The following is a 16,510-nucleotide window of genomic DNA, read 5'->3' on the forward strand; positions in this document are numbered from 1 at the left end:
CAGAAAATGAAAAAGTTAAATTCTTAGGGACCTTTGGTGAATGCTGAGGGTTGGCAATTACATCATAACTAAGCAAATAGCTTATTACTTTGAAGAACAATGTAGTTCATTCAGAGGACAATGAGCACTTACATTCCACTTGCTTTACCTGCTGTTTTTAGCCTGGCAAAACACAGTATATGTTTTGACAGCTCTCTTCTTATTCTTTTCTTGTTCTGAACAAGAAAATACCTTGCCTGTGTCTCTGCTCTTGCCAACTAAGTCTACTATATTCCTTTGGCTCTCCTTGGAAAAGCAAACATCTTCCAGTAATTCATCCACTTCCCTTCATAATCTCATAATCACACTTGGCATAAAATTCTTTTCCTCTTCTCATACCATGTCACCTGAAAATCTTCTTTCAGGTCCTCTTAAATTTCCTGACACTACCCATAACTGTCCTTGTCCCCATTCAGCCTCTTACACAAACCTTCGGACTGTCTAGCACTCATTTCTGCAGTGCTAAGATTTTTGGTATTGTCAGGTCCCACTGCTCTGATTCCAACTGATGCAAAAGGCTGCTACATTTCTTTTCACAGGTACAAGGCAACCCGGTCAAACAACCTTTACCCTCACACACCTCCATTAGCTCTCATAATGTCTCAATTCAGTTAAAAAGTAGTCCACTTGCTTTTAAAAGTCTGTATTGATTCGCTCCAACATTTGAGTCTCTGCTGTCTTTCTCTTTTCCTCTTCTTTCTAGTAATGTAACAACTGCCTGAATGAATAAGTTCAGTAGCATGTCTCTGGCAACAGACATTACTACATGCTTCAGTGCAAGGAGCAAGAAAAAAAATGGACAGATAGTTAAAGCTGTGCACAGAGAAAGTTTCTTTACAGTCCTTTAAATGAAAACCTGACTTCTGTCCTGAGACATTAGAACAGATATTTGTTTACCCTGATAAGTACACTTGAAGATATTAGAATAATGAATAAAATTGTAGTCATTTTTTTTTTTAATAATATGGTTGGAGTTTAAGTTCTTTGCATTCTTTGTGTCAGGTTCCCATCTGTGAAGAAGTGTAACTTCATTAGAATTACATAATAGCCTTTCCTCATGTAGTTCCTGCTATTTAGAACATCCTTCCAACATTTTTCTACATATCCTGACACTTCTTCAGGTATTCACCCTCAGCACTTCAAACCTGAGCTGAAAGCAATTCCCGTCTCTTGTCTCATCTCCTTACAGTTCTTCTGGTAATTAGTAGATCATACTTGCATGTCCAAACAGGTTTTCTTATTACTATCCAAACAGGTTTCAGGTTAAGGTTGTCTTATTATAGTAAAGGACATTTTTCAGTGCCAGCCCTTCTTATTCTGATTTCAGACACATAGTCACCGAAGAATAGGAACACCATAATCAGTCTGCCACAGAAAATGTGATTGTGTAACCAAAAGATCCCATCGCACTTTGAAGAAGGGCCTGAAGACTCTGAGGGGTAAAAAACTCGTAGATGAACAGTTTTGGAGACAAAGATGAAGCGTGAATAGGTACCATGGGAAAAGAAAAAGTATAAATGTTCCAGCACAGAACATTGCCTAAGATACCTCTAGGGGGGCAGGTATATTTCTTGGATCAGCAATGGAAGAAGCAAGAGAACTCTGACTGATGTATGAGTAAGCAGAATATTCAGAAACTGCAAGGATTGGAGGGTCTTTTTTTCATCATCTTTAATTCAATGGAGAGAAAATTTTTGCTATGGCCCTTTATTCTGAAACCATATCTTTCTCCAGTTTGCTTTTTTTGGTACCCTTCATGCTTTGCTGTACCTTTTTGGTTTCTTTCTGCATGTAAGGTCCTGAAATTTCCATCTCTGCTTATATAACAATAATAGGAATAATAATAATTGTTATAATAACACAACAACCACAAGCATTGCTAAAGTGAAAAGCTGCTGAAGGGATCAAAAGGAAGGGGTATGGTTGAGACAGTCCACGTGATGGAGGAAGCAGGGCCTTGTTAGTATGAGCTGTCACCACAAATCAAGGGCAGCTCATCTCAAGCTCACTCCCAACAATCCTGAGAAAGAGGAAGGAAAAAAAAACCTGCAACCAAACACAAAAAAGGAGCCACTCAGTACACATGGCTGTTTAAGAAAGTTGGTCTCCCCTGAAACTGCTTCAGCACAAAAGAGAGGCAACTTAGAGAGAAACACCCACATACCCAAGACACCCAGAGACACCAAGAGATAACTGGGGGAATAGGAGTGGTCAGAAAAATCAAACAGAAGAAAAAGAAGAGCATAGGTTTGGTGATTCCAGGAAGGAGAGGAAGTAGATGCTCAATTAAATTATCTCTGATATAGATGAAGACGGTTGAGATGAGAAGTATGAAGAAAGAGAATTCTGTAGGATGTTAATAGAACACCCACCTGTCTCCAGGAAAAGCCAAAGGAACTGCCTGGAATTACCATACAAATTACCCAGTCACATTTTACTGTAAACAAAAACTGATCACCCACTTGCAGCCAGCCTCTTAAGGGGACCAGGCATCCTATAGATGCTCTGCTACTCAGTGTCAGGTAACATTTCAAAGGGAAGAAACAGATGTTGTCAATCCCCTGGCATCCCCAAACAGTAGGAAATTACTTGGGGTGTATATATATTCCCTTTCTTTCTATATCATGAAAGTAGAAATGATAAGATGTGATTTAACCAAGATCATGATGCCATATCTGGTATCACAGCACTTTTCTTGAGATTTATCAAAACCCTTGTTTTGCAGGGGTTTCCACATGACACTCTGGAATCTCATTTGGGATTTGTTTCAGTTTAACATTTACACAACTCTAAATGTTTGCAGACATTTTCTGTCACTCAGTTCAAACTGCTCCCCCTCTTTCTCCTCCTCATCACATTACTCCTCATTATATCCTCTTAAACAAGCTGTGTACAATTCCTCTCCATATTAGCTTATACATTCCTGTAAAAAACAACATATGCCCAGTCACTTAATGTTGACATTTAGCAGAACTCTATGCCTGTACATATGTAGCTCTCTCTAGCTCCAGTCCCTGTAGATGGTATTTACAGACTCTGACTGCCCACACAAGTCATTAGTAGCTTGGTTTAGTCATCCCCATGGTTTATTTCCTAGTTACAAGGATCACAACATCTTTGAATATAACTGTACAACACATTTTGATATTTCTACCATGCAAAAAGTAAAAGAAAAAAAAGTTTCTTATTAACAGGAGAATAGTATTCCAAGACCACGTATCAGAACAGGAAAGTTGAAAAGGCAAGAACAAGGGAGAAAAAAATACATGCAATGCAGAAGAGCACAGAGCAATTTCAATAAAACAGGAATGGTGATTCTGCTTCTGGATTTTTTGTCAAAACTCCATTTAATGGTTCTCTAGGTATTGTAAAACTGTAGTTTTCAGATCCTTTTATGACCCACCAGACCACACAGTATTAACACATGCCATCCCAGGAATGTGTACATTTAGGTGATGAGAAAGTATCATTGTATACATTCTTTCTTGTCATACAGCACTTCTCTGAAAATTTTAACTGTACCTTCATTTTAGACAGTGCTTATCTATTTTCCACCTCCTTATTTTGATATGCAGAAAGGCAAAAGTGGATGGATTTGATGAAACACTCAGTACTTCTTGTTAAAGTGCAGTAGAGTATGACTGAAATGAGGAGAATGAAAGGTGGTATACAGAAACAAGAGAGAATGGAAAACTAGAGTACCTCAAAACACAAAGACAAAAAAGAAATGTGAACAGGTGAAAAATGCTGGAAAGTCTGACTGAAGAATAAGAAGATGAAATGGAGAAGAGTAGGAGACAGAGAAGATGAAGAGAAATGAAGAAATGCTCACTAACACCTGCTCTGGCAAGCTGATGCTCACAAAATCCTTGTCAAAGCGTGGCAGTATCCCTTCTCCTGCACAATCAAACAACATTCTTTGTCTGATGTACAGAGCTACATCTCCCATTGGCTTCTTCTCCAGGGCAGCTTTTTCCTCAATAATGACATCAGCTGCTATACTCATTTTTCTGCCAAGAGGGAAGAATGGAAAGCCCATTGAGAGAAGGAAGGAATGAGAAGGGCAGAAGTGAAACTGTGAAGCTAGCAGAGCACAATAAAAAAGGGCAAAACACACAAGTAAAAAGACAAAGCAAAGCAAGTGAGAGGCAGAAGTAGAAATTTTGGGACTTAGACACAGGGGTCTCCTCACCTGACTGGCTGGTGCTAACATTGATGGTGGCATAGTGAGGTGCTTCTGAACTCAATTCAGTCACCAAGTTGACAGCCTGGATCTCAAAGGTGTACTGCACACGGGCCAGGAGGTTGGAGACCTGCACGCGGCTTTCTGTCAGGCCCACCTGGCGCGGTTCAAACTGAACACTGTCCCCACAGCGCACGCATGGCCCTGAGGACCCTGTTGGGCACACTTTGCAGATGACATTGAAGAAAACATCCTTGCGGCCACCCAGGTCCCTCGGGAGGCGCCAGGTCAGCAGCACGTTGGAGCCAACAATTTCATAGCTAAGGTCACGAGGAGCAGAGGGGATGCCTAGAAGAAAGAATGAAAGATCAAAACCCCGTGAAGGAATGGGAAAGAGGTGGGGGAGTGGAGAAGACAAAGCAAGGGGAAAAGAACAGAAGAACAAGTTGCTTTTTATTCTCATTCTTACTCTTCTCTAGTTGTTTCTTTGAACAAGGCTAAGAAAAACATATTCTTTGCTACATCAAGCACACACATAAACAAAGGAACAACTTTATGATCACATTTTAGAGAAATAAAATTATAAACAAGAGTCTTTGTTTCAAGGGTGTGACTTTTTCATTTCCCTAAAAGAACATTGTTTAGGGAAATGTAAATCCTTTGAAATTTTACACAAGTTTAGTAAATATATATCTCTACTGAGATCTTGAATTTTATCCTTTGGCACCTAATATCTCTGAACTCTCTCAGACTTCAGTTAGCCTGTTCCATCTATTACAGGAACTGGACAACAGTTTCCCTGGGATTATTCCTGATGCCAGCCAGATTCCTCAATGGCAATGGGGGTAAACTCTGACAGCTGAAAAACTGCCCATTCTGTGCATCCAACACTTCTCCTGCAATCACAGTGAAGAGAAGAAGGAAAATGCAGAGAGTCAGAAGAAGGTATGGGGATGACAATGGGACAGAACACTGCAGCTAAAATGTGAAAAGTCCAGAGAGGTAAAATAGGCAGCATTATTGCACTGCTAAACCTGGGTGCAGACACAAAGCAAGAGGGGAAGGGCAGGGACACAGAGGCTCGGTGATGGGGAGGGGCAAGGAAAACATTATTTACAGAACATTTCCCTCTGAAGGCTGTAATGAAATCCAAGAATCCTCCTTCTCACCACTACTCTGTAGTCAAGAAATATTGACGAAAAAGCAAAACATTTGCCCTGTCTAACACTGAACAATGGAAAGGATGTCATCCTCTATTAGTACAAGTGGATGAGGTCTTTGGGGGGGATCTCTCTGGCTGCAATTTAGTTCATTGTTGGAGCATTTGAGTATTTCCAATAGCTATATTTCCCATGTTGTTAAAAATATAAATTATGTTGGAAAATTGCACACAGAAGACTGTCACATAATGTATTACTGAAAGATGAAGTATTTGTACATCAAGAAATGTCAGAATTATGTTTTCTTTTTTGATCTTAACTGGGCCCACTCAACATTTGCACTGTGGTATAGTATTTAATTGTATGATCATGCACTAGTTTCCCCTGAGCATTCTTATCACAGTCAATCCAAAGGATAGACAACTGCCCAGGAAAAAATAATCCCTGCGAATTACAGACTGCTTGATGCTGGCTGCTGAAGGTGGATTCTGTGCAGTACAGGAAGCAAAGGATTACAGAAAAAAACCCACAATCACATTTCCTAATTTCTGAGTATTTAACTTTAGAGCCATACAGTGTTTCCCTGTCACTTCTACAAAGTGCAAGGGTGATGCCTGATACATTATTTAAGCTATATTTTTGAGTGCTGATAGGTACCTTTATTTAATTTTCTGCATCTACTTATTCTTTCTTGACCTATTAATAAATGACTGAAAAATGTCATAATTGATGAGAACCACTGAGAAGCTAACGGAAAAACAATCTATATTTCTATAAATAAAATTCACAGAATTTGAATTTTGTGCAGTTAATATGGTCTTCACACTTTGAATGATAAAGGGAAGAAAATATTGGTTAACTCCTTCAATGAATACCTTGTCTATGAAATGAGTTTAGCATTTCATGAGAAATTAGTATGCCATTTTCTCATGAAAAGCTGTACCTTATGCATACTTGCAATGGACTTATTTAAGATTGCATGAGTCATCTACAATTTGACATTTTTTAATTTCTGAAATCTAGTATTGCAACACTCCAGTATTCTCAAAACACAGTTTCACCAACGTATCAGCATTGTAAAAAGCATGTACGAACACTTCTGCTTTGTCACCTACATGCAGCGAGTGGATATACCATGCAGTAAACTGCAGGAGCAATGAGAAGTTTTGGATTATTCCAGAGGTCTTGAGGAGAGGTGAATTGCAACTCCCCTGAATCATCTGGGCACATCCTCACTAACTGCCCTTCTTGCTTTCAAATACTTTGTTCAAATACTTACCAGTGCAGGGAGCATCAGAATTGTCTGAAGCAGATCGATAATAGCGGTTCTGACACACACATTCACGGGAACCTGGCAGTGGAGCGTGGCTGTGGGCAGGGCATAGATGGCAGGGGTCATCTCCCACAGACACTTTAAAGAAACCAAGTGGACAGGCTAAGAGGAGGAAAATGAGAGAGACAAAAGCAGGAGAATCATTAATTCAGATTTCAGAAACATTGCAATCTTATTACGTTTAACTTGTGCTGCTTCTGCAGGTAGAAGTCATTACATAGAGTAGCTACTACTGGTTTTGATGCTTTATGGAGCACGTATTATTCAAGTTGCAATTTCAAACCAGTTTATTCCATATAAGTGCTTGAATTGATTCACTGGCAGATGAAAGAGATCCAGTCCAGAGACAGCTTTGGCCATCTGTCTTCTCCTTACTCATTCAAAGACCTTTAAAATTGGAGAAGCCAAAGAGCACAGTCATGTGATTCTCTGGAAATATCATACAGTTACATGTATTACCCACACCCACTTTCCCCCACCCAACACACCTATAATAATTGCTTAAACTAGTATACACTACCATGGCGGATTTTACATCAAAACAAAGGGCAGACACTAAGATTGGCAGTCCTACTGTTTTCCTGTAGGTCTGAAAACTTCCCAGTAGTGGATAAAAGCATCTTAATTAGTCAAATTTTATCTGCAAATGCATAGAAACATGTATATGCAACAAGCTGAAACAAGGATGGAAATCCATCCTACAGAGAAAGAAAATATAAAAATAATAACATAACAATATGAGAGTATGGTACACTCTAGGTTTGGCAAAGATGCTATGCTGAATTACCTAATAGGAGGTGCTGGGAGCTTACACTGATGTGCTAGGATACAGTTTTTACCATTTTTATCTAGGTTTTGTGCAAGTTTTCTAAAGTTGATTTTCTATAAATAGATCTATAAATAGATCCAGCTCTTTTAGATTTTATGGACTAATAAGCTAGCTGAAAGTTCATTTGCAGACTGACATTTGGTTAGTTAACTTCACAATACAAGGAATGGGACACTTTCAGATAGACCTCAGCTCAGCATTTGATGTCAAAACACACAAAGGACACCCTCAAGAGAGCAAACTGCTCTAGTGGTTACCAGAAGCAGAATATTCCCAAGGATTGTGGATAGCAAAAAATTATCTGAAAAAAAACCCCACATGTTAAGAGAAGAATATTGTATACAGGTGTCATATGAAATTAGGATCATATGTGTTCAATTCCCTTTGCAGTTACAGGCGCAGTCCAGACATAACAGCCCATAACATCTGTGGAGTCCCATCAGCTTTATACCTCTTCTTCAGCATATTACTTCATCTTCTCTCTCAAAATTCTTCTTGGCTGCAGAGCAACCTCCATATGTACAGTGATAAGAGTGGTAAGTCCTGAAACAGGTCAGACCGTAAAAGGGACTTCAACAACTCTGAATGATAGCTATTAAATAGGAGAACACTGGCTCTTCCCAGCACTCAAAAATTGACAAAATTCAGTGTGTGATGCATTGCTATATGGAAAGGAAAAGGGAAGAAGAGACTGGAATTTTTTCATATGATGTATGATGGTAAGAAAAGAGAAACTGCCTTCAGGCCTGTATCCGGCAGAAAATCAAATCATTCTTATATGGAAAGATATGTCCATATGTTCCGATAAACAAAAAAAATAAGTAAGATTTTGTCCACTTTATGAATTATACCCCTTTCCCTCAGTTTAAGACTCTGCTAACAGCCACGAACATAGAATATAATTTTTCACACTAATTGGCAAATGCACCTGTACTGAAACTACAAGTATTATGAATTGGAAGTTCTCATTCAACTCACTGCAGCATCATTCAAACAAAATTTACCACTTTCAGGGATCTTTATTTATTTCAAATTTGAGAATGCTGAACTGAATGTGAATTTTTTTTCTTACAAGTAATTTTATCTCATCTGTTTTTTCTTGCATCGAACTCCTTCTCAAGCTTTTGTCAAGGCTTAGAACTAATGGCACATTCATTCCACTTGTCAAGGTAGACACTGTAGAAGGTTTCTTTTCTTTCATTCAGTACTACAGCCTGATATCAAGTGAGACAACAACCTTGCTGCTAGTCACAGTAGTAAAAATGAATAGGTAATGGTAATATCTGTCATCTATGTGATGCTAGAAGGAAATCTGTAGAGGACATGGACCTTACCCCTGCAGTGCAAAACCACATTTACTCTACAAGGGCAGTGCTAAGAGAATTCAGGTAAATTCATATTTAGCCCAATTGTAAATCATATGAAAAGCCAGCAAAGCCGTGAATTTGTCTGGTATTTAGTAAATAGAATTTATTTAAAAATAAACACATTGTGTTAGAAATAAACAAATATTTATTTTTACACAGTTCTTTGAAGTCTACCAGCAACTTGCTCTTGAGCCTGGGTATGCAGGGATGAGGTCTGCAGGGATGGTTCACTATTGATGAATTAGACAAAGATAGTAAGCAAAAGTGCAATGTTGTAGGTTTTACGTAAAGGAACAAACATGTAGCACTACTATTTCGGTAAAGAAAGCCAGTTTATATAAGGTAGAACAAGTCTGTTGCTTAAAAGGCTGTGCAAGATTTCATCAATGCTATGGGCAGTCACTCCAAGTGGCCATAAGCATTCAAAAGCTGCTTATAAAAACCAACCAAGCAACACACAGAGAAGGAATACAACAGGGATATGGTGTCAGCTAATGGATAACAATGTTATCCTCATGATATGAGTATATCCTTATATCACTGACACAGTACACTACTATAGAGACAGCACTTTGGAATAGGTATGTATAACAAATACTAGAGATCAAACACCTACATATGTTCTTTCTTATTTGCTTCACAAAATCTAATTTCATCATCCGTGCACTGTGCTTGACATTATATGCCTGAACTATATGCAAAGGTATGTCATTGCTGTCTCCCTAGAACTGCCCAGTGTGCTGTCACACTTAGGTGATTTCTTGCCACCTATGAGCTCTCTTACTCATTGAGGCAGCATCTATTTTTGAATGAAGTTCTGGAACTGCAAAAGTCAGTGAATGAAGAATTGTTTATTTATGCTGAAGAGATATGACAACCTGAAAACAGGTGACTTTACAGTAAATTACAGGTTACAAGAACAATACACGAGCTACAGTAGCAGGCTTCTGAGAAAAACTTCCAGTATGAGCAGCAGACAAAAAAGAAGGAAAAAAAAGGCCTAACCACATTTAAGAAGGAACCTGGCCTGTTTCTGAAGTGATTTGGTGATACAGGTACCATTTAGAGCAAAGTATCAGACAATGTACACATTTCCAATGTCTCCACACGCAACACTCCCTTGTCCTGTATTCAACTTCAGCAGAGTGTGAAGCAGACACATAGGTTCTTCTATAGTAAGCACTCCACTACAGCTCAGTAAACTGTACAAATGAAACTTCACTGTGGGTCCAAAAAAGCTAGTTCATATGCATGGGTTACCTCTTCCACGTGCAAAAGCAAATCATCCCAACAAGCAGGAATTCAGGCAAAAAATGCCAGGAGGCCTGCATGTTTGAACAAGGACTTCCTAGCTAAACTCAAACACAAAAAAGGAAGGATACAGAAGCATGGAAGCATGGACAGGTAGCCTGGGAAGAACAGAGAGGCACTGTCCAAACATGTAGACATATGGCTAGGAAAGCCAAAGCCTACGTGGAATCACATCTGGCTACCGAGGTCAAAAGCAAGAAGGGTTTCTCTAAGTACAGAAGTAGCTAAAGGAAGACCAGAGAAAATGTGGGCCTACTGCTGGGTGGCACGGGGGTCCTGGTGACACAATCTTTACCAGCAAGACTGGCCTTTAGGAACGCCACGTCCTGCAGACCTGGGGGAAGGCTGAAGCAAGGAAGACCTTCTTCCTCATACCAGATCAGGTGACTAAATATTTACACAAACTATATAATTCAGATGCATGTCTCTCTGAACACATGGAAACACTTTTTACCATGAGGGTGACTGAGCACTGGAGCAGGTTACCCAGAGGGGTTGTACAGTCTCCCTTCTTGGGGAAATTCAAAATTAGCCTGGACCTATTCCTGGGCAACCTGCTAGAGGTGACTCTGCATGGGCAGGGAGGGGTTAAGGTGTACTCTAGAGATCTCTTCCAAGTTCAGCTATTCAGTGATTTTCCTTAAACATATGCAAATTAAAATGTGTGGATAGAACTCTGTGGCCTTGGCTGCCTCACTGCCAGATCATTCACCACATTTGTGATTGTAGGTGGACAGGGAATAATGAATGGAAAGTTCTTGACACTAGGCTACATCTCATTTCAGATGTTCAGAAGTGAAATGAGAATAGGATTGTCAGGTTCCCTCTGAGGGAAGAATCTGAGAAAAGACTTAGAACAAGATAGAGAAAAGTGTGAAAAAAAAGCAATAAGAAAGAGGATTCCCCTTCCTGGTTCCACTCGCATTGCAGAAATGGCAGCTGAAGAACTATGGAGTGGAATACTGAGCAATTTAGGAGGAAAGATCTCTCCACAGTGACTATTTTTTTATTGTCTAGTGAAAAATAATTACTACATAAACCTATAATCTCACACTGTTATTTCCAGGAGGGATGGCAGATAGAGAGAAATGATCATGCTTTGAAACTCCCGTTCTGCCCCTGGGTATTTCTATTTCCAGATGAAAAACAGCAAAATGAAATCATACAGCATATTGCAAGCAAAGCTGATTTACAGTAATTAAATATGATTCACATCTCTCTCACCTTCCTAATGAATATATAGCTATAAAAAAATACTGTGACTTAAAATTTGTTGTTACTTATACTTTACAACTGCAGTTTTGGCCAAAAAGGCTGGACTGAATACAGTAGACACTAACTGGCCTCCAGCTAAAAGCAGCTCAAGAATGGCCTCCAAGAGCAGGCACTGCAGCTATCACAAACTTTCTGCTTCCATCTAAACCCTGCCTCTGCATCCAGTCACAGACATGCTTACATTCATGAGCACCTTTATCTCTTTTCAAAATTGTCTGAGATAGGCTAGCTCACAGCACTCAGGACCTTAGCCCACAGATAGCAATAGTAATTGTTCCCATGACATGGAGTTTTTCCTGGCATTGCCTCAGTCCAGTCACTATAAATAGTCAGGTCAAGTCAGGAGGAAAGAGAAAAAAACTCCCTGGCAATTTAAATAGGCAAAAGCCACTTCCCTTTATTCAAGTAGCCACAGTGAGCCTAGGGCCGTCTTTACACACACAGACAGAATCCATCTCTCATTTGTTTCTGAAGGATCTTACCTTACATTCCCTTCTTACTGCAGATCATGGCATCAGGGTCACTTGCTCTGGTCTTACAACATCTGCAGATGACCGTTGTGCTCACTGGAGATAGTTATAGCAAATATCCAAGCTGAAGCAAGTCCACCATCACTAGAACTCGCATGTTTTGCCTTAGTGAACATTACCACTTCAGGAGAAAGACCCAGAGAAAGCCTGAACAAGAGCAGCTTCTCCTGAAACACCTCCACTGTGTGCTTGCAGAACAACTTCACACAAAACACCAACACCAGCCAAGCCACTGAAGGCCTTGTCACCAGCGATAGTACGACTTATCACCCCCCAGGCACCAGGACTTTCCAAGAAAACACAGATCTAGCTCTCATTGATTCACAATATCCAATGCAAGGACAGAGGGTTGCAGAGCTAGCTCCTCAGGGGGCAGAGCAAGCTGCCACTTCCCATCAAGTCAAGGCTACTATGAACGGAGAAGGCAGAGTTCAGAGTGCGCAAGCGCTTTTCCTTCAGCTTGTCTCAGTTGTTTTTCATATCTTGGCACAGTGTCAGAATGCCACAGTAGTTCAGCTGGGCACAGCTCATCTCAGACATTGACCCAGTTTTCCTCAGCTACAACACTCGCCCCTGCATTGCCTGTGTTTGCCTGACTGCTCACTGGAGACAAGTTCCACCCGGGAGGCCAGAGGAGTAGTTTCTGACAGACTTCTATAACAAATATCAAAACCAGCAGAGAAAAGTGCTGGAATCACAGAGTGGCATAGGGGAAGAGGAGTAAAGAAAATGAAAATCAGGAGAGGACAGACCAAAAAACAAAGAGGTTAAGAAAGAGAAAAATGCATCGGAAAGCTCACTTGGACAGTAAGGTTGGAGAGGAAATATTCTGAGAACTAAACAAAATGCAGCAAGGGGAGAAGGACCAAGAAGAGTAGTTGGGAACTTCAACAGAGCTTTATGTACTCCTAGTAGTGGTTTTAGGGAATGTCATAAAGATGAAACTGACTTTTTGTACACAGATATGATTTGGAACTGAGGTGGGACACAGGAAGACATTTAGAAAAGCATAAAATTGCTCTCTTCTTTACTGAGACAAGTGATCTGTTTCTTATATGGGAGTTGTGTTCCCAGGTGTACTGTGGGGCAGCAAGAATAAATACTAGATGTGAGAGTATTGAAAATGAAGAGTGTCAAAGCTGGCATTGGAGTCAAAGTGGGAAGGATGAATGGACATAGCTGAATTTGTGGCCTAAAGAAAACTGGATGTGCAGAGCTACAGAGGGCCTCAAATGAGAATGACTCCAAACAAGGGATGGAGTTTGGCACTCAGAGGGCAGGATGATGGAAAGGAGTTAGTAACTTATAATACTGTAGAAATATGATGTAGACATTTAGACATTACATCTGTCATAAAGCAAGACAGACAGCATAATTAGCATGCAGAAGACACACCAGAAAAGAAAACACTAAGTATTTTTTAGATAAAACACTGCTTTTTTCCATCACCCAGAAATAAGTCTATGACTAGCTCATGGTGATAGGAAGCAAATTCCCACTGGGCCAGGTTGTTACTGTGTATCTTGCGTCCTATTCTGAGAGAGATGGGATCAGACAGAGGTAGAAGCAAGTCAGGGTGAAGCAATAGCGCCCTGGGTTGATCTAGTTTCATTGTTGCTACAGCTGTTTGGGTGGGGAAGAGACAGTGGAAAATAAAAGACACATAAGGAGAGAAAAGTGTGGATTTTGAGTTGTAAAAGAAAGCATCAAATCAACTGAGATAAAATAAATGAAGTGACTAAGAACCCTTTCCTGCTGAACTGTTGATAGGAGATCAGTTGAGTAAGGGATTTTTTAGTTAAAAGAGGCAGAGCTAAAGCAATTACTAGCTAATTATATATGGGAGGACTGCCAGGGAATGGGTTGCGTGAAGCAAAAAAAGGCAAAAACAAGAGAGGAAAGATTTGGGCAGGGTAAGGATGAAATATGAGTCTAGAGCAAGCACTTGATACAAGAAAAGCAGCAAACTACTTGAAAAGCACCAAAATGTATGTGTATGTATCAGAAAAACTGATGAAAGGAGCAATATGGAAGGGGGAAAAAAAAGAAAAAAAGAAAAAGGTAATCTAGCTCAAGGCACCAAACACTATTGTCAACTGTGAGTTTACCTTGAAATTAAAGCTCTTACTCAGGAGAGGCTAACACACTGGTTTTTTTCATTGTGAAGAAGAGCAGGCTGCGGGGTGGGAACTTACAGCTGGCATCAGCCACCTAATAGGAGGATATGAAAAAGGGGTAGGCACGAGGTGGTAGAACATGAGATACACACAAGCTGTAATAACCTCTTATTACACCTTACTAAAATCTCCTTCTACATAGGAAAAAGTAATTTCACCACAGGTGTTGTCAAACACTGGAACAGTTGCCCAGGGACATTGTGTAATCTTGATCTTTAGGAATAATGAAAACTAGATTAGAATAGGCCTTGAGTGACATAACCCAATTTGGTCCTGCTTTGAGCAGGGGTTGGAGAAGATCACTTCCACAGGTCCCTGCAATGTAAATTATGCTGTGGTTTTAAAGGAAGCATCTTTTAAGTGATTAAAATCTGAGAAAAGCTTATTGTGCTTTTTTCTTTGCTAATACTATGTGCATATTTTTACCAGACTACTGAAGCTTTTGCTTTAACATAAATCTTAACATTTTCTTAGCCTTGTACACTGAAAAAAGTTTATCCAGGCTGGTCAGAAAGGGCATCTTTCAATAATAAAAAAATAAACATGAAATACTCTTCCCAAATGAGAAGTCAAACAGCTGTGTGCACAGTTGCTAGCTCCCGTAGTTATCGGTAATAGAGATGTGATTCCTTCTGCAACCAGAAGGGACTACATATAACCATAGGACATGGGCAATTTTACGGAATCCTTACAGCTACTACAGATGACAGGCAGACCTTTTGCTTGCTTAATACCCTTAGGGAAAGAAGAGAGAAGAAGCAGGCATGTGGATGGCTAACCTCTCTCACTCCTCCTCCTCAGCCAGACATAGAGAGAAAATTGGATTAGAAAGATGGTGGGCAGAGGTAAAGAAGTTAAAAAGACACGGAGTTTGTTTACCAGTTACTATCACAGGCAAAACAGACTTGGCTCGGGGAAATTTAATTTAATTTATTGCTGATTAACATAGATTTGGATAATGAGAAAACAAAAACAAACACTGAAACAACACCTTTCCTCCTCCCTGTCCCAAGCTCAACTTAACTCTTTCCACTCCAAACTTGTTCCCTCCTCCTCTCTCTGGCTGCTGTTTTCTGTCTTCAGTTAAATATATTTGTACAGAGGTGCCACAGATATGGCCAATCAGCTCAGCTCTGTCCTGAGCTCTGTCCTTCTTCATTCAGAAGTCAGCTTAGCACTTTATCTAGCAGTCATTTCTCTTCTCCTTTTTGTCAACACTGCAATTTCTGAAGTATTTTTAAAATGTCTCAGTCATGAATTCTAAATATTATTTTCAAAAGCATGTGGTAACTTAAATCCTATATGACTTCTAAGAGCAATGATAAGCAGTAGGCAGTGTATCCCAAGAAACACATTATTTAATTGTTTGTGAGGATGGATTCGGGAACAACTGTTTTCAGTAACAAATATGTGAATCGGAGAGAAGGCTTGGGAGAACAGCCAATCAGTCCAGAATTTTGGGAACCAGTAGTCTAGGATAGCCTAATCACACAGAACATTCTGATTCCAGCCTTCTATGAGGAAAAACACAAGGTGCAGAAAACCTTGCCAGGCAAGGTTGCCTGTGTGTATATATCTACCCAAAGAAAATGAGATTAGGTCCCAACCTTCTTTTTTTTCCTCTTCAAACTGCCATTGTCCTTTCTGACCGTTCAGCATGAGAAGTCTGCTCAGATAAGGTCAAAAGTGAATTCCACACAGAGCACATCCCACATCACCCAGAGGGCTTACTAAAGATTGTTGGTTCACTCTTCTATCTAGTTGGAGAAATTTGCCATATAGTAAAATACAGCAGGCAGTCTCATAAAACTAATAAAAGAAAGTATCTTAACTTATGATAGGGGGCAGGGGGAAAAAACAAGGGCTTTCTATCTTTCTCCTCAGAATGGCTCTTGGCAGATTCTTTGTTCTAAATAAAGAGGTAACAGCTGGTCCAGGAAGGACTCCACAGGCTTGCATATGGTGAGGGGGAAGGCAATGCCCACACACTCTTCTACTAAAGTGTAAGAAGGAAACTTGCTTCTCCTTCCTATCCTTGGATGATTCTTCAGTCTTATTAAGAAGAACTCTCTGCGGTATCATCAGTAGAAATCTGCCCTTGGGCTATTGCTTTTGTTCTGTATTTCATCTACAACACTGTAGCAGCTCTGTATCATGGCATACTTCTGTTCTTAGGAAGGGAGAACATACATACAGAGGGGAAGTGCTGGAAAGGACTCCACACAAAGAAACACCAAGCAAGGGGACAAATTACATGAACTGAATGTGGCTCCATTCAGACAGGACAGCAACATATTGTTAGCAGG

At 40.0% G+C, this 16,510-nt stretch overlaps 1 protein-coding gene across 2 annotated transcripts in view; it reads right to left on the reverse strand.

Moving 5' to 3' along the window:
• Positions 1 to 16,510, reverse strand: part of LOC103761194 (ephrin type-B receptor 5) — a 68,456-nt gene that overhangs the window by 17,493 nt on the left and 34,453 nt on the right. For both annotated transcript variants that reach the window (XM_018074555.2, XM_018074554.1), the window contains exons 5-6: positions 6,662 to 6,817; positions 4,232 to 4,570 (exon numbers count right to left, since the gene is read on the reverse strand). In XM_018074555.2, coding sequence (XP_017930044.1) covers positions 4,232 to 4,570; positions 6,662 to 6,817 — 495 coding nt within the window. The remainder of the gene's footprint in view (positions 1 to 4,231; positions 4,571 to 6,661; positions 6,818 to 16,510) is intronic.

This window comes from Manacus vitellinus, unplaced genomic scaffold (genome assembly GCF_001715985.3).
Source record: "Manacus vitellinus isolate BGI_N305 unplaced genomic scaffold, ASM171598v3 scaffold_28_pilon, whole genome shotgun sequence".
Lineage (NCBI taxonomy): Eukaryota > Metazoa > Chordata > Aves > Passeriformes > Pipridae > Manacus > Manacus vitellinus.